Here is a 22953-nt window from a genome sequence, read left to right as displayed (position 1 = left end):
CATAAATAACCCAGAGATGCATTTTAAATAAAAAGACACATTCTACTCATGTAAAAACACGCTGATTCCCGGACCATCCGCGGGCTGGATTTCGAAGGCGATTGGGCCTTAGGTTGCTCAATTAGGTTGATCAATTTACACGGCTGCTTCTGATCTAATGGTATTGCTCCCCCGCCCCACATCGAAAAAGAGAAGAATGTGGTCAGAACCACATACTGCTTTCCTTTTGTTTACACTCCAGAAAGTACAGAGTGGTCCTTATGCAGGAATACTAACTCCTATGTTGCAGAATGGGGATTACGTACATAGGCCTAGGTGTGCCAGCCTTAGGCTGTTTGCATATTACTAGCTTAAAGTTCAGCCAGGTCATTCTTTTCTCAATTCTAATTGAAGCTGGTTTGGGCGGAAATGCATCAGAAGGCAGAATTTCACAAGGAACAACAGGATAGATGCGGGATAGATATGGATTGCGGCTAAGACGTGTACAGTAGGAGCCAACTCCAGGGGGCTGTGGGTGCTTGGGCACCCACAATCATATAATTGTGGGGGCCGGGAACCCACAAAGTCAATGGAAAAAGCTGGCAGGCGGGAGTGGCGCTGCCTCCGAGACAGAAGCGGTCCAGCTCCGCCCTCTGCAGCCAGCAAGCCATAGAATCATAGAATTGGAAGGGACCCTGCAGATCATCTAGTCCAACCCTCTGCAATGCAGGAATACGCAGATGTCCCGTACAGGGATCAAACCTGCAACCTTGGCATTATCAGCACCACACTCTAACCAACTGAGCCATCCTGTCAGGGGGAGGCACCCTTTTTTTGAGCCTGAGCCCCTCCCCACAGAAAAGGGTGCCTCGGTGGCTGCAGAAAGGAGGAGAAGGCAGAGGAGTCGCTACAACACCGTGGACATGAGACATCACCCACACGTGAGCACCCACAATCCTGAGGGTGAGATGGCACCCCTGATGTGTATGATGCTTCCAAAACCAGTGATGGAACATGTAATGGATGCAGAGGGGGTTATAGACAGCCTTAGATAAAGCAATAGTAACATTTTATCACTTGTGCTTAAGGCCATTGGGATTGCTGAGGAGTCTTTGCCCACAAAAACAGTTCAGGCCCATTGCTGCAAACACAAAACACAGATCAAGACTGTAATGCCCTTTTTTACATGCAGTGTTTACATGACTTGAATATACACAATGATTTAATTGTTATTGCAAGTTGCGTTAGAAGGCTTGATCATTTTTCATGCAACTTTCAGATTTTCAGACCTTCCACATTTAAGCTTGAAAACATTTTTAAAAAATTAAAAATGGCTATTCTTGGGTGTGTGTTTTTAACCTTGAGGATTCCAGGGGGTTCTGAGCTTTCAATGTAAAATCTTGAAAACGCTAAACTTACTTATTTTTAAATGCTGGCTTTTCTTTCATTGGAAATTTGAAGAGTTGAAATGGTCTTTGGGGATCATATGGTCCACACACACCTCTTTTCCATATAATTGTAAGCCATCTCAGAAACAGAGCAGACAGCAATAATTAGGATATTGCTTACTTTGTTTTACAGAAGGGTCACACACGTGAAGTGGATTTTTCTGCTCATTCTGAACTTTTTTTCCCCGCTGCACCATGAACGCAAAGAGCCCATTATCCCAAAATGGTTTAGTTCGGCCGCACGTCCATTACTCCTTTTTGGAAACGGCATCTGAAGGATTGTCACAGAGTGACTCTGATTCTGAAAGCCTTGCTCAGGAGATTCAGTATCAGCTTGAACTTCAGAAGCGGATCCACAAAAGTGAAGTGCTGGTGGGCCAGTCTGGTGGTGAGCTGGAAGAAGACAGCTTAGACGAAAACAGCTTAGATGAAGACAGCCTGGAGGAAAAATGTCTGAGTGGAGGAGGAGAAGAAGTCTCTGATGGAGAAGAAACACAAGTTCCAAGCAGAAGCGGTTCTGGAAAGGAAAACTGCAGCCATGCAAGGTAAAGCATTTGCATTTTAATATACAGGCATTCCTGCACTTCTGTTTTCGGTCAGGACATGTTAAAAATATAAGGACAAACCTAATTGTGCCCTACAGGATCAGGCAAAGATCTGTCTAGTCCAGAGACCTGTATCTGGTATTGACTACAAGCAGACCATGAAGGTAGCAACCCTCCTGTCTCCTGAGGTATACTCTGTTTTTATGTGGACGTTCCATTTAGCTTTCATGGCTAGTGGCTGCAGAGACCTATTCTCCTTTATTTGTCTCAGCCTGATTTTAATCACATATACTGAGAAGAGTGAATGACAAGACGGTCATTTACCAAGTAATAAGTTATCACGGTATACATGTGATTTCTTGGTAAGCTGGTTGTTGTTTTCTTGCTAAGTGGTGGAGATGATTCTACTGCTTGCATGCAATTCTGTTTACGTGCAGAAGTGAAAAATCAAAGATTGCTTCTTGATTACTGTTCGTTGAACATTTAGCCTGGTTTGTTTGCTCAAAGTTTGCGGGGAAGTTAGATTATATCATCTATTTATTGTGCATTGATCCTGATTTCTTTGCAGGATCAAAGTTAGGCAATGCAGTCAAGCAAATGTTATGCTATACTTTCCAGTACAATTTTCTGTCACTTCTCTTCTTCATAAAAGGTCCAATTTGGGGAGGGGAAAGAGAATTTGTTGCGCAAGAGCTCCAAATCAGCTTTAATTGCACAGCCTGAATTTTGCTGGCATGTGACTAAATTCCACACAAAAATAGTGATGGTCTAAAAGCACCCATAGAGATGAACCTCAAAGTTTTGATTACCTTTAATCTGCCAGTTTTCATTTACCTGGTCCTTTGTTTTACATATGAACTTGATTTTTTGTTTATTTTATTCCCATTTTATTTTAACGGGGATCAGCCTAGGAACCTAAACAGTGGTATACAAATACTTCCAGGAAATTAAAAGTGCTGAAGAAAATTGCTGTATTTGTTTGCAGAAGCATTCCACTTTCTTCTAGTGACCAATATGTTCTAAGTAGAACATTCTCTTGTGTTATCAAATATAGTCGTACCTTGCAAGTCGAATGGAATCCATTCTGGAAGTCCGTTCAACTTCCAAAACATGCGGAAACCAAAACGCGGCTTCCAATTGGCTGCACAAAGCTCCTGCAACCAATCGGAAGCTGTGGAAGCCCTGTCAGACGTTTGGGTTCCAAATAACGTTTGCAAACGGGAACAGTTTGCGGCATTCAGGAGCCAAAACGTCCAAGTACCAAGGCGTTCAGGATCCAAGGTATGACTGTAATAGAAACAGAGTTGACACACTTATTTCTTATCATAATCCAGTAACTGTAGATACTAATAGAACAGTGAGATTTAAATATTTTTTTAAGAATATTGTTCTACATATTTGTTAACTTTAAGATCACAGTGCTATCTTCAAAACAATGCTTTTAACAGTGCAGTCCTATGACATAAGAATTAAGTTTATTGAAGTCAATGATAAGTCTTCCTCCCAGGTAAACATGTAGAGGATTGTAGCCTAAACAACACAGTGTGTCACAATCTTTATCACAGGGGTCCCTAACCTGTGGCCTTCCAGATGTTGTTGGACTACAACTCCCATCATCCCTGACTATTAGCCATTCTGTCTAGGGCTGATGGGAGTTGAGTTGAATTTCAACAACACAAGGAGGATCCTGAGTTTCTTTCCCATAATACATTTGTTTGCATGATGTATTGAATTGATTTTTAGCTGTGCTTGACAAAGACCCTGCTGTATTGGAAACTTGTTCTGCAAATACATACAACATTCTTATTTTATTTCTCTGGCCTGAAGACTTGTGCTGCCCTCCTTTATATTTTTAAATCACATTCTGGTCATCTCTTGGCTGGGCAATGCAAACAGTCTGCTTACAAGACTACTTGCACTCACTGGCAAGTTACCAGCTGTAAAATGGGCATAAATTCTATTGGTTTCAAGTGTGTATACAGTCCTTCAATCACATTTTTAAATGTATCTGCTTATGCTAGAAGGCTCTATAAATTTTAAAGGACTTTTGAGGATGTGCCAATGAAATAGTTGCCTTTTTTATTCAATAACTGCATAAATGCCAAATTAAAAAATTCCAGAGTGGTTATTTGTTTTCCCTGCTTACCTTGAGAGGTGCATTAACTTCCCCATTCTGTGCAAATAGAAATTGGATTTGTTGCGTGCACTGAAGGCTTAATGCTGCGTAAATGCAAAATAATTGTTGTTTAAAAGGATTAAATTAAGCCTGAATCAAAAAACGATAAACACAATCCATTTTCATGCTCCGCTTAGAAACAAACATGGCAAAAAGGAAAGAGGGTTAAATTATTAACAGTGCGCTTTCATGCACCTCCTCAATGGGCAAAGTGGCTAGTTATTGAACATTTTATTGCAAGTGGGAAAGGATGTTAATTGTGTAGGAAACATGCTCCAGCCTTTGTGGGGAGGGGGATTCTGACAGAGCACAAAGCTCTTCATTCAATGGAAATTTGATGTGATGTTCTTCCAAATTATCGCAGTACGTGCTCAGATGGAGTCCATTAATGGAGACAAATATCATTCCCTGTGCCTGCGATGCTTCCTATCTGCCTCTATTCTGAGCTCGGAATTTGAAGTGGAACCCCTACATCTGTTGTTCCAGAGAGAGTCCATATAACCCTTATTCAGCAGAGAAAGCAGGGCACAGGATTACTGAGAGAGAGAGTGGCAGAGACAGAGACCCTCTTTTTGTCTTGTTTTGAAGATGAATCTATTCACCCCCGTTTGGATTCACCAGGTTGACCCTAGACAGCACGGCGCAGCAGAGCTCATGCTCTTGGATTTCAGTACAATGAGCCTTGGCAAGGATCACACTCTGTTGTTAGAAGCATTTCCATTGTTTTAAGCCCAGTGTGACATATTTCTGGGCTTATGCCACTTCAGAAAAGCTCTCCTGTGTGCATATCATTTGCATTCATGAATAATCATGGCTGGTTTTGGACCACCCTCCGGATAAACCTGCAGGGACATTAATAATGTGTTCCGGTCCCTAGCCTAGCCAGCTGCAGGCATTAGCTGAAGTCAGGGGTGCCAACTTGAATAAAATATGGGGGGGGGCAGGTAAGCCCCGCCCCACATAATTGATGAAATGACACAGTGCACACACAATTTGAATGGCAATCCCCATCAACTTTGGAGGGGCCCATCCCTCTGAAATATTGTATGGAATTGGCTCCTATGGCTGAAGTTTGGATTTTGGATTTGATATCCCACTTTATCACTACCCGAAGGAGTCTCAAAGCAGCTAACATTCTCCTTTCCCTTCCTCCCCCACAACAAACACTCTGTGAGGTGAGTGGGGCTGAGAGACTTCAGAGAAGTGTGACTGGCCCAAGGTCACCCAGCAGCTGCATGTGGAGGAGCGGGGACGCGAACCCGGTTCCCCAGATTATGAGACTACCGCTCTTAATCACTACACCACACTAGCTCTCACTGGATAATTTACAGTTCACTGGATAATTTACAGTGGTACCTCGGGTTACATATGCTTCAGGTTACATACGCTTCAGGTTACAGACTCCACTAACCTAGAAATAGTGCTTCAGGTTAAGAACTTTGCTTCAGGATAAGAACAGAAATCGGGCTCCAGCGGTGCGGTGGCAGCAAGAGGCCCCATTAGCTAAAATGGTGCTTCAGGTTAAGAACAGTTTCAGGTTAAGTACGGACCTCCAGAACGAATTAAGTACTTAACCCGAGGTACCACTGTACATGGTTGGTGTCTCCAGGCTTTCGAGGGCTCCTGGCCAAGCAAGACACTCTCCATGGGCCACCCTCAGTGAGTTTACTTCCTCACTCCCATTGCCACCTACTTGCTTCCCAGGTAGGGGGAGCCACTGAGCAAGCAGGAAGTGGCAGCTCCTCCTCCTAGTGGTCGCCAGAGCAAGAGGTCGAATGACAAATGGCGTTCAGGTTGTAATGGTGAAAAAGAGGAGCAGACCCAGGGGAGGCTTCTGTCATGGGCCACCTGTTGAGATGTGGACCCTTGACAGAGGCCCATCCATGCCAATCCTTGGCACCAGCCCTGATTGCAGTTGATCCTAGGGTTAAGCTTTTGGCCTGTATAGACATTGGCCAAAGTAGCTTTGATTTTACTCCCTCCTGAAAGACATCCAGCTCCCATTTCAGTTTGAAAAATTGTCTCACATCCACCACCCCAGGTTCTTATTTGGAAAGCCAGTGCCACATACAGGTGAAACTCGGAAAATTAGAACATCGTGGAAAAGTTCATTTATTTCAGTAATTCAACTTAAAAGGTGAAACTAATATATGAGATAAACTCATGACATGCAAAGCGAGATATGTCAAGCCTTTATTTGTTATAATTGTGATGATCATGGCGTATAGCTGATGAAAACCCCGAATTAACAATCTCAGAAAATTAGAATATTAAATAAAATCAACAAAACAAGGACTGCAAATAGAGAAATATTGGACCTCTGAGAAATAGAAGCATGCACATGTACTTAGTACTTGGTTTGGGCCCCTTTTGCATCAATCACTCCTGCCCACCTAGCAGTTCAAAAGCACTTCAAAGTGCAAGTAGATAAATAGGTACCTCTCTGGCGGGAAGGTAAACAGTGTTTCCATGCGCTGCTCTGGTTTGCCAGAAGCAGCTTAGTCATGCTGGCCACATGACCCGGAAGCTGTACGCCGGCTCCCTCGGCCAATAAAGCGAGATGAGCGCCGCAACCCCAGAGTTGGGCACGACTTGACCTAATGGTCAAGGGTCCCTTTACCTTTTACTGCCTCAATACAGCGTGGCATGGATGCTATCAGCCTGTGGGACTGCTGAGGTGTTATGGAAGACCAGGAAGCTTCAATAGCAGCCTTCAGCTCTTCTGCATTGTCCATGCCACGCCACATCTCTGATTAGTGTCAGAGAGTCTGCTCTGAGTATGACCAACTCTGGCTACATCCCTGGGTAACAGACACTGAAAGCTCCTGGTTCAAATTTTACCTCTGCCATGAAGTTGTGCGACCATACACAAGCCTTTTCTCACCCTCGCTCAGTAATATGGATTTTTTTAATTTGTGTTTAAGTTTCAGAACAGTCAAAAGAAAGTATACTGCTTCACACAGCACATGATTAAAATTTGGAATTCTCTCCACAAGAGGTAGTGATGGTCACCAACTTGGAAGGAAATCAAAGGCTGCTAGCCAGGGTGGTTGTGCTCTACATCAATGGTTGGCTTGATCCAGCAGAGCTTTTCTTATCCAGCAGAGCTTTCTTAAGTTTCTGTCTCCTTTCCTAAAAACTTCAAAGCAGTACTAGCTGCACAGGACATAAGGTACTGGAGACCAGCTGCCAGAGACCTTGATTTGAGATGTACACAGATCACCGGTGCCTTCTAATAAGTGAATTTTTAGTGTCTGCTGGTCACCGTCTGCTGTTTAACAAAAATGGAGCAATTGTTTCAAGTGACTGTAGATAAGTTGCTTTCTGGTTGTCACAAAAACCATAACCTGCCATTGTAAGCTCTAAGTTTGTTTAAAGCAGAGTCCCGTGCACAGCTGAAGGATGAGGAGTACGTGCTGCATACTCTATATTGCTTTATTTAAAGTTCAAAGCGATTATATTACAGAAAGACATCTTGCCTCTGCCGGAGCAGAGATATGCATCCTCTCTCCTCGACAGCTCGGAGAGAATCACCAAAATGAAACTGCAAAGAACAGTGAAAAACAGGAAACCAGTGTACGTCACATCCAGTCTCCCTTTCCCGTGAGAAACTCCAACAGTACAGACTGTGGAATGTAAACACCTGTCTCGTGACAAACCCTTTCGCTGCACAGTGAAGGAAAGCAGAAACCAACATCCTCCCCCTTTCTGTGAACATCACTGGGCAGCGTGTTCGTACAATATCAGTACAAACCCCACTTTTGCACATAGGTACAGTGTTGATCCCTGGATACAATCTTGGACAATACATCAGCAGGAATTTCATTACCTGGCATATAGGACACCGTTACGAGTCCCTTCTGAATACATTCCCTAGCATGCTGCAACTTTAATTGCAAGTGCTTTGTGCTTTGCTTACAACCTTCAGACTTCAGCAAAGCTAAACATGCTTTGTTGTCCTGGTAAACCCGGATTGGACATTTGACAGGAATTTTCATATCTTTGCACAATTGTATTAACCATTCACAATCCTTAAGTGAATAAGACAGTGCATTCAGTTCGGCTTCACAAGAACTTAAGCTAACTGTTGTTTGCTTCTTGCATGACCAATCAAACAGACCCTGATTGTACATGTAGCAAACTCCAGACGTACTTTTCTTGTCTGTAGTGTCACTTCCAAAACTTGCATCTGCAAATATCTCAAGACCACCAGACTTTCGATTGTTAAATCTCAGTCTGTAATGCATAGTGCCTTTCAAATACCGCGCTATGCGTTTCAGAGCTTTCCAATCCTTGATACTAGGATTGTTGACTTGTCTGCTCAGCAAATTACAGCTAACAGCAATGTCTGGTCTTGAACATCTGGCAATGAAGTTTAGCTTGCCTAGCACACTTCTGTACAATGTAGTGTCAGAAAATGCTTCTTCAGTGTCATCTATCTGATAACCTGTTGTCATTGGTGTGTCTACAGGGTTAGCATCCATCAGATTAAGTTTGCTTAACACATCAGCAATTTTCCGTGACTGGTGTACTAGAATGTTACCATCTTGATCTCTCTCTATTTCCAGAGATAGGTAGTTGTTTACCTCACCAAGATCTTTCATGTCAAAGTGCTCTTTCAGTTGAGCTAGGGCGTTATTGTACATTGCGACATCTTTCCAAAAGAATAATAAATCATCAACATAAAACAAACAGTACAGTTTCTTTTGCCCCTCCTCTTTGACAAATACACATGGATCAGCTTTCCCTTGCTGAAAACCTAGAGAAAACAATACTTCAGTGAGTTTTGTGTGCCAACACCGTGCACTTTGTTTGAGACCATAAAGGGATTTCTTCAGAGCACAAACAAATCCCTGTTTTACCTGTACGCCATCAGGTGGAAGCATATAAAGTGATTCATCTAGAGATCCGTACAGAAAAGCTGTATTAATATCATGGTGACTAATGTGTAGATTTTCCTCTGCAGCTAGCTTGAGCATAAGCCTTATGCTTTCATACCTCACTGTGGGTGAGTAGGTCTCGTGATAGTCTTCACCTGGTACCTGTGCAAAACCTCTGGCTACCAATCTGGCTTTGTGTCTGACTATCTTGCCATTTTGATCTGTCTTCGCTTTGAAGACCCATTTGCTTCCAAGCAGTTTCATTCCTGGAACTACTGGAACTAGCTCCCATGTTTTGTTCCTTTCTAAGGAATCAAGTTCAGCCTTCATGGCATTTAACCATGGCTCAGCTTCCTTTGAATCCAAACCCTGGATTTCTTGGAAACTAGAAGGTTCAAATACCTTCTTGGAGCTTTTAACAGCTGTTACTGCTATCGTAGCAAATTCATCAGCAAATCTCTTTGGAGGTCTGCCTTTTGTGGCTCTCTGTGACCTACGAATTAGCCTTAAGTCTTCAACACTCTCCTCTTCCTTCTTAGGAGAAAAACGACCTATTGTGAACAATGGTTCCTCCAATTCTTGATCAGAGCTTTCAGAGGGTCGCATAGAGGCTTTCGCACTCTTGAAATCCTCTGAATCACCCGATTCAGTTTCAGATTCAGACTCAGAACCTTCATCAGTGGGTGTGGGTTGTTGTGGCTGCTTTTGACTTTCCTCAGTCTCATCACCGTCATCAGGATAACTTTGGAAAATTCCCACATTCTCCCCCCACTTTGCATTGTACTCAACACTTCTCGTGAGCTTAATTGCCTTAGAGTCAGTCATCATTATTCTGTAAGACCCTTTCTGATAACCTAGAAAGATACCATGCAATCCACGCTTGTCTAACTTGGAATTTTGTGGTGAATGAACCCACATGTCAGAACCAAAAATTTTCATGTGTTTAATGTATGGCTTCTTGCCAAACATCTTCTCATAGGGGGTACAACCAATCGCTGAAGATAACCTGCGATTGTAACTGTAAACAAAACACGAGAGAGATTCGGCCCAATAACTCTCTGGAAGATTGGCATCATGCAGCAAGGTTTTTAACCCTTGAAGCAATGTCTGATTTGCCCTTTCCGCAAGTCCATTCTTACCTTGTTTGCTGCGCATGCTTTGCACTTCATGTGGTACCTGCAGGGTTTAATAGTCATACCTTCAACCAAGGCAGGCATTTTAGATACTGCCTCAAAATGCAAATGACCAAATTTTCTATGAAAATCATGAATACATTCTGTATCGATAAGTCCAAACTGTGAAGAACAACAGTTCCGTAGCCTTTACTGGGAATTGTGTGGTCATCCGCCTGGTGAATCGCACCTTCCTGCGGTGTAAAAGACACAAACAGTCTCTTATCGTTGCACATGTGGTGGGTCGCCGCTGAATCAACAACGAAGAAAGATCTAGACGTCTTCTGGACCTCTGCAACCTTTGGAGTGAAGCGTGAAACCATAGCCTTGTGCTGCGTTGTCCTTGACACCGGACCTTTGCCTTTGCCTCGGCCTTTTCCGCGCGATGAGCTTTCGCTGCGCTGCTCTGTCTTGGCCCTGGGATATCTGCATTCCCTCTTCATATGGCCTAGACGTCCACACGAGTAGCATTTCACTGCCTTCAAAGCTTTGGCGCCATCTGGTGGTTCCACTGCACTATGGGACGTCGTCTGTGAAGACTCCCCCTTGCCCATGCAGCTAGCACCCCGGCGATCTGCTTCATTTAAAATCACGGCAGTAACATAATCCACTGTTAGCTGAGCTGTTGGTTGCACAGCAATCTGGGTTGCAACAGACTCCCAACCTGAACCCAAAGATTGTAGTATCATGAAAGAATACACAGCCTCTGGAAAGTTGAGTCCTCTCTGTTGCAGCTCATGTCTCAGATTTTGCATCTCCATCAGATGTAAACGCACATCTCCACCTTCAGCAAGAGCCATATTATGCAGCTTGTTGAAGTAAAACATAGTGGATCCAGCTTCTGTCCTTAAGTGAGCCTCTCTCAAAGCGTCCCAAATTTCTCTGGCTGAGGTCTTATCACGCAACAGACAGAGCTCTTCCGGGGATACTATCAATGTAAGAGTTCCCCTTGCTTTGGAATCCTTAGCTGCCCATACATCTGTAACTGGAGCTGGGGGGTTGTCTGTAATCACCTCAAACAAACCCTCTTTCCGCAGAATTGCCTCTGCATACAGAACCCAGTCCGCGTAATTCTTCTTATTGAGCTTTGGAATCCCACAAGCATCCTGAAGGGCCATCATGACTCTGGCATTAGCCTTCAGCGTCATATATGCTGCTTTAAATCTTGCTGCGTCACTGCTGCAGCTGCCTTATTCCAAAAGCGCACTTAAAAGTTACTTTCGATTTCCCCAGCATAGTAACTTGTGCCTGGGAGCCTTTTGCCTCTTCCCAGCAAAACGGCTTTAAAGTTAAAAGTCCAGCCATAAGGCCATTTTCTAGAAGCTGGCAGGCTGCCCGGAGCAGTAGCACATACCTCATCAATCATCTTGACACGCAGAGCAGATTCTGATCCGATCTGTCCCTCTGCATTCCGATCCCTTGCCGGCACTCCGATTCGACTTCTGGGCCCATAACCACGTGTTAGTTTAAAGCAGAGTCCCGTGCACAGCAGAAGGATGAGGAGTACGTGCTGCATACTCTATATTGCTTTATTTAAAGTTCAAAGCGATTATATTACAGAAAGACATCTTGCCTCTGCCGGAGCAGAGAAATGCATCCTCTCTCCTCGACAGCTCGGAGAGAATCACCAAAATGAAACTGCAAAGAACAGTGAAAAACAGGAAACCAGTGTACGTCACATCCAGTCTCCCTTTCCCGTGAGAAACTCCAACAGTACAGACTGTGGAATGTAAACACCTGTCTCGTGACAAACCCTTTCGCTGCACAGTGAAGGAAAGCAGAAACCAACAGATTTGAGATGTACACAGATCACCGGTGCCTTCTAATAAGTGAATTTTTAGTGTCTGCTGGTCACCGTCTGCTGTTTAACAAAAATGGAGCAATTGTTTCAAGTGACTGTAGATAAGTTGCTTTCTGGTTGTCACAAAAACCATAACCTGCCATTGTAAGCTCTAAAACACCCAGGTATATTCCTTGCATCTGAACCTTAAAATTCTTATACAGTGGTACCTCGGGTTAAGTACTTAATTTGTTCCGGAGGTCCGTTCTTAACCTGAAGCACCACTTTAGCTAATGGGGCCTCCCGCTGCTGCCACGCCGCCAGAGCACAATTTCTGTTCTCATACTGAAGCAAAGTTCTTAACCCGAGGTACTATTTCTGGGTTAGCGGGGTCTGTAACCTAAAGCATATGTAACCTGAAGCGTATGTAACCCAAGGTACCACTGTAATAGTTAGGGCCCATGACTGGGATTGTAAAATAAGAAGCCTTTGAAAATGATGCTTTTCTTGATCAAAACTTCCTTTTTGTTTGTTCCTTTTAGTAACGAAAAGGAAACAGTGGACAGGTATTCAGAGCTGAGATATAATCCCAACTGGAAGAATAATAAAAAGGCAGTAGGCTTTGTCGAATTAGATGGCTCTCCCCCAGAGGGAGACGAAGACTTGCCCGTTCTCACCCTCGATTCAAATGGCAGCCCTTCCCAGTTCAGATTCGTATACAGGCATCGTCAGCACCAAGAAAGACCACAAAACAGACCACCTGTGTTTGACAGGGAGCTCTTGAACTCTTGCGATCAGCCTGCAAAGGTCAGCAATGGATCTTGTGGTTTGTACAACAAGGAACAGGAAGTAGTAGTTCTTTGCCATTATAACAGCTGTTCTAGTATACACAGCGACAGTTCTTCTACTCAGATGAAAGAGTTTAAACCAAGGCCTGAGAAGGACTTTGTCGAAAAGAACAAGCTCACTTTGGGACTAGCGATCCAAGAGAACAATTCTTATCTTCAGCGCCATGGTAAAAAGCAAAGGGAAGACCATGAAGAAGAGGTAGGTGAATGACCTCTGCTCAGAACATTCTGACAGCACTTAGCAATTATTTACATGTCAGTGTGTTCAAAACACTTCATGTCTCAGATTTTATTTTCTTTCATTTGTGCTGTGTGCAATGCAATATTTGCAAACCATCCAATAAAACGAGGGTTTGCGTTCCATGAAGTTGCCCCATTAAGCAGCTTATTTTTATCACTTTGTATTTAATAATAATAATAATAATAATAATAATAATAATAATAATAATAATAATTTATTTGTACCCTTCCCATCTGGCTGAGTTTCAAACAATGTTTTTAGAATGTTGTAAGCCTCCTGGAGTCCCAGCTTGGGAGAAACGTGAGACAGAAATACAATAAATAAATTAGCACCAGGACTTCCACCAGATGGGGTGCAGGGTTATGAACATATTTTTAAGATGGGGGTTACCTGGGAGTAAATCCGGTTGAACTCATTGTGACTTGCTCTTGAGTAGACATGTATAGGATGGCACAGTTTTGATTTATGTGGCAGATGACATAGATATGCTTGCATATAAAAAACATCCATTGACTGTGAAAAGGATTTGACAAATCAAGGTACAATCTAGACAAAATGAAATCCTTTTCACAGACGATGCTTCTACCCTACCCACTCCCAAATCAGACATTTCCTTGAAGGATGCTCTACATTACATCAGTCCTAATCTCCAGAGCTTGACATAAACTTCTTCACACACTAGGGGGCACTGAATGAATGCTTTAATGATAGTTGGAGTCCTGGCAATTCCTTTCCCTGACAGCAATACAGTGGTACCTCGGGTTAAGAACTTAATTCGTTCTGGAGGTCTGTTCTTAACCTGAAACTGTTCTTAACCTGAAGCACCACTTTAGCTAATAGGGCCTCCCGCTGCCACTGCACCGCCGGAGCACGATTTCTGTTCTCATCCTGAAGCAAAGTTCTTAACCCGAGGTAATATTTCTGGGTTAGGGGAGTCTGTAACCTGAAGCGTATGTAACCCGAGGTACCACTGTATTTGGACATGCAGATTTTGCATATGGAATTCATCTGTGGCAAATATTGCTCACTTCGAATGAAGGAAGATAAAGGATGTGTTGATATGTTGATTTTTCTATATTTGCCACTGCTGCAGAATTAGGAATATGTGTGCTGTAGCCTAAAGTCATGCCACCCCGCAGATTTTAACTTTAAGCACCATCTTTTCTTTAAGAATGTGCCACTGTTTCCAGTATAGCAGGTCTTTATTTTTGAAATGTGAAAAGTGATTATGATATATGGTTCAGTCTGTTTAGGGCTGCAGCTTGAGCAATTACACAGCAAATTTCAAATGTACAAAACACTTTTTCTGAATAATCTCCCATAGCAAGAAGGACCCACATTTGAAACACCACTATTTTTGCTCTCATTGGTGCACCTCCTAGTAGGCCATTATTAATATTGCCATTTTGCAGATGGGAGAAGCTGAGGCTGTGAGAATGACTTGCCTGAGGGCACCTAGTGAATTCACAACAGAGGCAGGATTCAAACCCGGGGACCACTTCATTTGTAATTTGGTCTTTCATGGCCCCCATCCTATGCATGCTTACTTTAAAGTAAGTCTCACAGAATTCAGTAAGCCATACTGCCAAGTAAGCGTGCAAATGTTTCTTTATGCTTATGAAGCATTAGGACAGGGTGGGTGATTCTGGATTACAACTCCCATGATCCCGGGCCACTGGCCATGTTGGCTGAGACTGAAGGGAGTTGTAGTCCCTCTATCTGGAGGGCCACAGGTTCTCCATCATTGAATTAGGGTGTGAAATTGCTATGGTTTCTTTCTTCCTTTCCCACTTCCTTTTGCATTATAATGATTTGTAATAAATCATCATCATCATCATCATCATCCTACACCCGTTCTCAATAGTTCTTGGTTAAAATACTTCCAGAGGTTTAAACGGAGGAGTAGGTTGAATTCTTCTGCGTTAATTGAATTATTGATCTAATGCAGAGGGAAAATCACCCAGAAGTAAATAACTGGCAATGTGGAATGATGATAAGCGTTGGTGTGGGGAGAGAGAAATTACCCACCAACAGATTTCACTTGAATACTTTGTGGTTTGTACGTATTTAGCAATCAACTCAATGGAGCTATGTTTCTTGGCATGTCAAAGCGATTAATGCTGTTAGCCTCTGGAAGTTAAACCTTGGCATAACATAATACCACCTTAATTGGCACAGAGTTTCATCAAAACCTACTCTAAAGAAATACATTTGTTGTTTGCTGGTTAAAGGTAGCAGTTAAAAGAATGAGCTTTCCTTTGGCATGTTTCTGTGCAGCCCTCAAACTGCAGACAAAGTCAGCAGAACCCGTAAACAGCTGAATCTAAGAAGAATTTACTGCAGAGCAGTTGACGAGATCTCCAGATTGTATCTTGATTCACCGGTTTGTCGAAGCCAACTTAAAAATAAGGGATTTCTCATGCTTGGCAGCTTATGTGTCCCTTAAGAAAAGTATTACCTTATGAAACAATATAAATACACATGTAAACAATTAAAATAAAATCTTAGATTAGCTTCACAAGGGAATTTTGTATTTTCAACCTCTTTCATAGTAATCTGGCTACAATATGAGTCTATTTCACACATGTTTCTTCCCGACTCAGTTTCAGGTGCATTTTTATGTCCTATTTTGCTGAAATATTTTGCACTGATCTTTCTATTAACAGCACTGACTCCCTCTTTCGGTGTTTATGGGTCCCATGGATGTTGTCTGTGGTCTTGCCTTTGTGAACACTATAAACAGTAGACCATGGGTAGGCAAACTAACGCCCGGGGCCCGGATCCGGCCCAATTGCCTTCTAAATATGGCCCGCAGACGGTCTGTTTTTACATGAGTAGAATGTGTCCTTTTAATTCAAATGCATCTCTGGATTATTTGTGGGGCATAGGAATTCATTCATTTTTTTTGCCAAAATATAGTCTGGCCCCCCACAAGGTCTGAGGGACAGTGGACCAGCCCCCTTCTGAAAATGTTTGCTGACCACTGTAGTAGACAACTCCACCCGCCTTCAGCTCCTACCATTTGCATTGCGAGGGATACTTCCAATAGCACTAACACATCTTTGCCTCTAACCACTCTCCTGGAACTCCGTATGGAAAAGTGAGCATAGGTAGCAGAGAACATATAAATTGCTTGGTCCCTCCTCAGCCAACTTGGTAAAAGGCTAGCATAAATTTATTTTACTAGCCTTCTAAGAAGTTAATAGCCTGCGCACCCTCTCCTCTGCATCCAGCCTGAAAACAAAGGCTATTTAGCCTCTTAGCAGACTAGAACCAATTTTGGGGGGGCGGGGGGGTTGGGCAGGATTCTCCTAACAAGCCCCATCAAGCAGAGGCCCTACGCAAGGACTTCCGCTTGTGCAATCGGGCTTTCCTCTGCCTGTGCACCCCCCAAAATTGGTTTTAGGGGGAGTCGGGAGAGTGTCCAGAGCAGTGGGCAGGGAGAAGAGGGTGGAATTGTCCTAACTGGCAAGCCAAAATGCTTGCACAGGTGGAATGTTTGTCATGGCGCAACATTAAATCCTACCCTTAGTAACCTTTGGGGGCTTATTTCCAAGGCGACACTCATGGGAACTTATTTAATTTGTTAATTGCAGCTGCAGAGCGGGGGCGGGTTTTTTGTTTGCTTGCTTGCTTTTGGACCTGCTGGGAGGAAAGGGTTAATCCATCTTCTGCTCCAAATCTGGGCTTTCATCAGCTGCTATCTACATCAGGGAGGGGGCAGATAAACACAACATTAAACCACATGTAATTTGACCTTGAGTGTCCGCCTGAAAGATGCACATCTAAAAGAATGTAATGTGCAAAGCAGCCTTAAGATTAGGTTATCTTGGAACAGTTAGCGGGGAAAGCTATATAAATGCTAATTATAATTATTGTTGCTACTCCCGTTGTTGTTAAATGGGTATACATCTGCGCCAGGCTATACAAATCTGGGCTGAAGTGAATGTTTCCCTCGTTCAGATCGTATTTTCTAAAGCATCAACTTCTTTTGCAGTGCTGCCTGATTCCCTAAGAACCCGATGATGAGTTTCTTTGAGCACGAGAGCGAAGTAGCGGGGCCTATCTAGCTGAGCTGTGCTCATACCGAGTTTCTTTTCCTCCCTGTAAACCCCTTACTTCAAAGCGAGGAACATAATGTACGATTTTTTAATGGCTCTAGACCAAGGCACTCAGACTCTCTGTGCACTGTGCCTTACCTCCGTGTAAACACCTAATCAAGATTGCCTGCGCTCCAACAATAGCAGCCAAATGCAATTCGAGAACCACAAGCCTTTGAAGTCCTCCCTGCAAAGGCCGGTTTTCTAGTCCGGGATAATGACATCTCGTGATTGCTGCCTTTGTTGTATCTTTTCAGCAGAGAAGCAATTACGGGCCTCAATTTAACAGAATAGACATTACACAGCTTATGATGCTCAAAATGCAATTTCATTTGATCATTTTCTCAATTTGATTGGCATTAATAGAACAGTTCGCTTCCAAAAAAAAAAGAAGAAGGAAGGAGAGTGGGTCGAAGTTCTGTCCTGTTCTTCTTTCAAAGAGATGATGCAGAAGCATGCTCTTACCTGCCCGGCGCACCGTGCGGCTTGTGGCGCTACCAAAACATTTTTTCTCCCAGCGGCAAAAATCTGTCTGTCTCCGTTTGTTCTGGAAGAGCTGAGCTCTCGGGTGGCTTCTCAATATTTCCAAACTGCCCTGTGGTGCTGTGAGGGCTGATAGGCTCAGCCATTAATTAGTACTTGGATCAATGTGACTCAGCGAGAGGATTAATTACATGAGCTGAAGACCCCTGAAAGTTATGGTTCTGAATTTCCCTTGGTTTGATATGGCTACCCAGCTGCAAAGTGCTATCTGCCTTCCTGGGTCAGGCCACCAATGGCTGCGCCATTGCTCCTTTTGGGTCATTCTCAGCTGCATGCTATGTTTGCTCAGCACATTATTTCTACCCATAGCAGGACCTCACTGAGCATGCTTTATATCAGGAATAGCCAACAGGGCGCCCTCCAGATATTGCCAAACTGCAACTCCCATCAGCCCCCAGCCAGCCTGGCCCAGGGGTCAGGGGTTAACAGCGGTTGTAGTCCGACAACATCTGGAGGATGGAACTCTCTCAGGGCAGCACCATGGAAGGGCGTTTTGCTGTACCTAGCTTCCTTATTTATCCAGACACAAACACGATAATTACTGTACAGCTACAGTTCAGGCAGGACCTAAATGAGAGGTGGGGGGCAGGGGACTGTAATTAATTTAGCCTCCTCCTTAGAGTGTAATGCAAAAAGGGATTGGAACAATACGAGGCTTAAAGGGCTCATTTGGTCTCGTGCTCTTAAAATAAAAGAGAAATGCAGTGGTAATGCCTGCAGTTGAAAGAGGAGTAAGGATTTGCAAGATTAATAATTAGGGGCACGTTTAAAGGAGCAGCCAACTCATGCTGTAGATAAACAGATTGTGGCCCAAACCACCTCACAAGGGGGGGGAGAGAAGGGGCAAATGTCTGTTCCCCATGCATTGTTTGTTTGTTTAAAGCATCTTCATCCTGTTCTTCAGCCAAAAAAAAAAGGCTTACAGATGTCACTGATGAAATAGTCTTGACCTTTAGCCTTACAACCTAAAAGTCATGACATAAAAGGAAAAGCGACTCGGGAGGGAGAAGGGGGCAAACAAGGGCTGCTTCTTAGGTTGAAATCCACCCCACCCCCTTTTTCTGGGCTGTGAGGCAGGATAGGAAAATAGGAAGCTCCTTTATACTGAGCCAAGCCCATTGGCCAAGCTCAGTATTGTCTACACTAGCCGGCAGCTGCTTTTTAGGGTTTCAGATAGGAGTCTCTCCCAGACCTGTTTATTTTATTTTTAACAAAATGTATATATTGCCTGATTGTAAAAAGCAAACAAACCTCTAAGCAGTTTACAACAATATAAAAGAAAACATTAAAAATTATTGGTAAAAGTTAATTTTTTTAAAAAAAACAAAACGGTTTGGGAAATTTTCAAAATATGATTGGTATCAGCAGTAGCGAAAAATAAATGAAGCACGTATAACTTCTGCCTATGAGTTCTACATGCAAAGCAGATGCTGTACCACTTTCCCCTTACAGTATCCCTTCCCTTGCTTCTGCCAGCTCAGCTGGCTTTTGAACGGGCAGGAGGCATGCTTGCAGTACCTCTGCCAGCGGAGTCCGGCAGAAGGCCCTGAAATGGAGGGTTCTTAGCATGGGACTGCATCAGCTCAGAATCCGATGGGTCCTGAGCTGGTCTCACAACTGGCACTGGCCAGTATCAGACACAGTCCGGGCCTGATCCATAGCTGTCAACCTTCCCTTTTTTTTACGGGAAATTCCCTTATTCCAGCGCTGTTTCCCTGCTGCTATCCCGGATTGTTAGATATCCCGTAGACTGTTTCCAGGGCAGGTGAGGCTGCTGATCCCTTATTTTCGAGGCTGCTGATTCCTTATTTTCAAATCTGAAAGTTGACAGCTATGGCCTGATCACTGTGCAGCGGTGGACCTTGGGGGTCTCAAATTTCAGTGGCCCCCTGTACGAAGCTAAAATTCAGTGCCCTGCTGCCTCTCTCCTTCCATTCTACATCATAGTTGTGCGCCCCCCCCCCCGTGGCACCTCTGAGACTCAGTGCCCAGTGCAACCAACCCAGCCGTGCTCCCCTGAATCCACCTCTGCACTGTGCCAGCATGGAGATGGCTCAGGGATCAGGATCCATCTGCCTGCCCCAGACTCTATCCCTACCACTGTTAAGTGGCCATTTTGCAGATGCAGCACAGAGCCTTGGAAGCAGGGAGTTAAGATCAGAGATGGGGGAGAAATTCAGTTCAGTTCTCTTTCAGAGGTAAACCCGCATCATTCTCGCTTTCTGAAGCCGTACCCAGACTGAAACTCTGCTATCCTCTGCAGTTCACCCTTCACTGAATTTTGTAACACTGTTCTCCAACCAAACAACGTGTATAAAAATGCATATATTTGGGCAAACGTTGAATGTGTGAAGGAGAGCTATCACAGGATTGGTCATCTGTCATGGATGCTTTAGTTGAGATGCCTGAATTGCAGGGGATTGGACTAGATGATTCTCAGTTTTCCTTCCAACTCTATGATTCTATGAATATTATTATTATTAATTCAACTTATATACCGCACTATATGCGGAGGTCTCAGGGCAGTTCACAACAAGACCACAACATATAAAAATCAAACCAAAAGCAATAACCCAATAACTGCCCCCCCCAAAAGCCACATTTTAAAAGGGTGTTTGGATGTCAATAAGATCAACCAAAGGCCTGGTTAAAAAGGAAATTTTTTGCCTGCCACCTAAAGGAGTGTAATGAAGGCGCCTGGCGAACTTCCCTGGGGAGAGCATTCCGTAGAGGGGGAGCCACTGCAGAGAAGGCCCGTTCTCATGTTGCCACCCTCTGAACCTCTCAAGGAGGAGGCACACAAAGGAGGGCCTCAGAAAATGATCTCAGGGACCGCGTAGGTTCATATGGGAAGAGGCGGTCATGCAATTGTTGACTCTTGAATCAACATTCAAATTCAGTACTTTTCAACTGGGTCAGTTTCACCCATGAAAGTCTCTTCAGAGTGCATACCCTCCAACATTTCTCCAATGAAAATAGGGACATGTTGTTGCTGCTGTTACTGCTGCTGTTGTTGTTGTTTTACCCATTGGAAAATAGGGACACTTGGAGGGTCTGTGAGTGTTCTGATGGATACAATAGGGGCAAGTGGTATTGTATAGGGGAGCTCTGCCCCTAATCTGTCCACATTTTTTAAAACAGTATTTCAAGAGCCCTTGTACGTATAGCTGTATCTGGCAAAGACTCTCCTCATATGATGGCTTTGAGAAAGGCCATTTCTCTCTCTTTCTTTTTTTTTAGTTGGATTGTGTGCTTGAGATTATGCTGTAACCTCTTGAACATACTGTTTTGAGTTTCCAGCTGCCCGCTCTTTAGGAGACAAGCCAAGGAGGAATGTTACGCTGCGACAGTAAAGCGATGCAAGTTTTTCTTTGCTGAAAAGTGAATTTTTAATTTCCCCCAATTTTTTCTTTTTACAACGCCACTCAATGCACCCAAGCAGGAAAGCGATGGCCAGCTCACCGCTTGCCTCCGTCTCACGCCGAGACTGTAGGGCTATAAGCAAGATTTGGCTCTGCATATAAACACTAATCACTAGAGAAAAGGTCTGGCTAACAGGTTATCGTCTTGTCACCGGGAGCTGGGATTCCCTAGTGCTAAAGCTTTCACTAAAACATTCTGCTCTATATGTGACTTAATACCTACCATTAAGCAGTTATTCTGAGTGCATACACTCTGTCTCCAATGCAAGTGTTGGACACAAAGGAACCCTGGGGAGGCTGGAGGATGAAATGGAGGAGTTCAGTGCAGACAAAGATTAAATGGATTGAGAAGGGCTTTGTGCGTTACCTCTGGGGAGTCCAGCATCTCACCTCATGAGGAGTGGCACCTGAGGCCTTAACTGGAACTTGATGAAGCTTTAACTTTTCCCCCCGCAATCCATTTTGAGTTTGATGGTTCTTTAAAATGGCGAGGGAGACCTCTTAGCTCCTATTCAGACATTGACTCAGCCAGGGTCAGCGCTGCCATTAGGCAAAGTGAGTCAGGCGCCTCAGGTGGCAGTTGCAGAGGGGGCAGCGAGTGAAGAGAGCTGTTTGTGTGCTACATAGCCTGCCTGCGGTCTACCTTCGCTTGCCTGTTGCCCTTGAATGAGGCCCTCTTTTATTGCCACTGTCAAAGTCAGATTCACCTGCCAGCCTGGTTGGAGATATATATATATATATATATATATATATATATATATATATATATATATAAATTTATTTTAGATTTTCCACAATGGTAGCAAAAACCACAAAGCAGAGTGGTATACAAAAACAGAAAAAAGAAAAAAGGGGAAAAAACAATAAACAGATAAACAATAACAACAAACTTAATTCTTCACAAATCCAACCTTTTAAGCATTTTAGTTGACTTCCTCAAGTCCCTCCCTTCTGAGTTTCCTTGTAGTTAAAAGTAACAGCTTTCCAATATCATTATTAAACTAAAACAATATCCAATTATAGTCCATCTTATTCACTTTTCTTAACATTCTAAATCCCATTTATTTAATTATAGCTTAATTTAATCCTAGGCCTAGTTGTTTTCTTTCAAGTAATTTCTAGTTTTTTATGTTACAATATTTATTCAAATAGTCCTTAAATTTCCTCCAGTCCTCTTGGAACTCCTCTTCTTTCTGGTCCACGGATTCTTCCAGTCAGGTCAGCTAGCTCCGAAAAGTCCATCATCTTCATCTGCCAATCAGCCTGGTTGGCTTTTGTACATGGAAACGGGGGAAGGTGCCATCCTGTCCTTTACATGGAGGAGCAAAACACCTTGGACAAGCCCCAGAAGTAGCCGATCGATCTTTCGCCCTCATCACCACAAACCTAAAGCAATGTTTGATGTGGGCACAGAACAGACGCCCATTCCCCCAAAGGCCAAATCAGGCAGTTCTACCCCTAGGGGGGAAAAGGTGAGCTTAAGATAGGAACACAATGTGAGCTTGCGGGATCAGGCCACTGGCCCATCTAGGCATCCTGTCCTCTTGGTGGCCAACCAGATGCCTGTGGGGAACCTGAAAACGGGGCATGAGCGCAACAGCTGATATTCAGAGGCATCCTGCCTTTGACAGAGGAGGCACAATGCTGATATGATTCAGACTCTTCCAATGTGGACGTTTGCATGAAGAACACACAGAACACACGTTAATTTTCATGGCACAGTGGCAGAAGCAGCATGCCCTCCTCCCGATGCCTCAGGCCAGTCCTCGATTTGCTTCATCTTGTTGCCTTTTCTAAACACAAGTGTTACATCTCTTCT

At 43.7% G+C, this 22953-nt stretch overlaps 1 protein-coding gene across 3 annotated transcripts in view; it reads left to right on the top strand.

The window, feature by feature from the left end:
• The window catches only part of JHY (junctional cadherin complex regulator), a 39289-nt gene that overhangs the window by 945 nt on the left and 15391 nt on the right, over positions 1–22953 (top strand). For all 3 annotated transcript variants that reach the window (XM_083588575.1, XM_083588576.1, XM_083588577.1), the window contains exons 2-3: positions 1561–1972; positions 12523–13027. In XM_083588575.1, coding sequence (XP_083444701.1) covers positions 1623–1972; positions 12523–13027 — 855 coding nt within the window. In that variant the 5' untranslated portion in view covers positions 1561–1622. The remainder of the gene's footprint in view (positions 1–1560; positions 1973–12522; positions 13028–22953) is intronic.

This window comes from Podarcis filfolensis (assembly GCF_964270895.1).
Source record: "Podarcis filfolensis genome assembly, chromosome: 15".
Lineage (NCBI taxonomy): Eukaryota > Metazoa > Chordata > Lepidosauria > Squamata > Lacertidae > Podarcis > Podarcis filfolensis.
The sequence above is the reverse complement of the archived record's forward strand: the minus strand, read 5'-3'. Positions and strand labels throughout refer to the sequence as shown.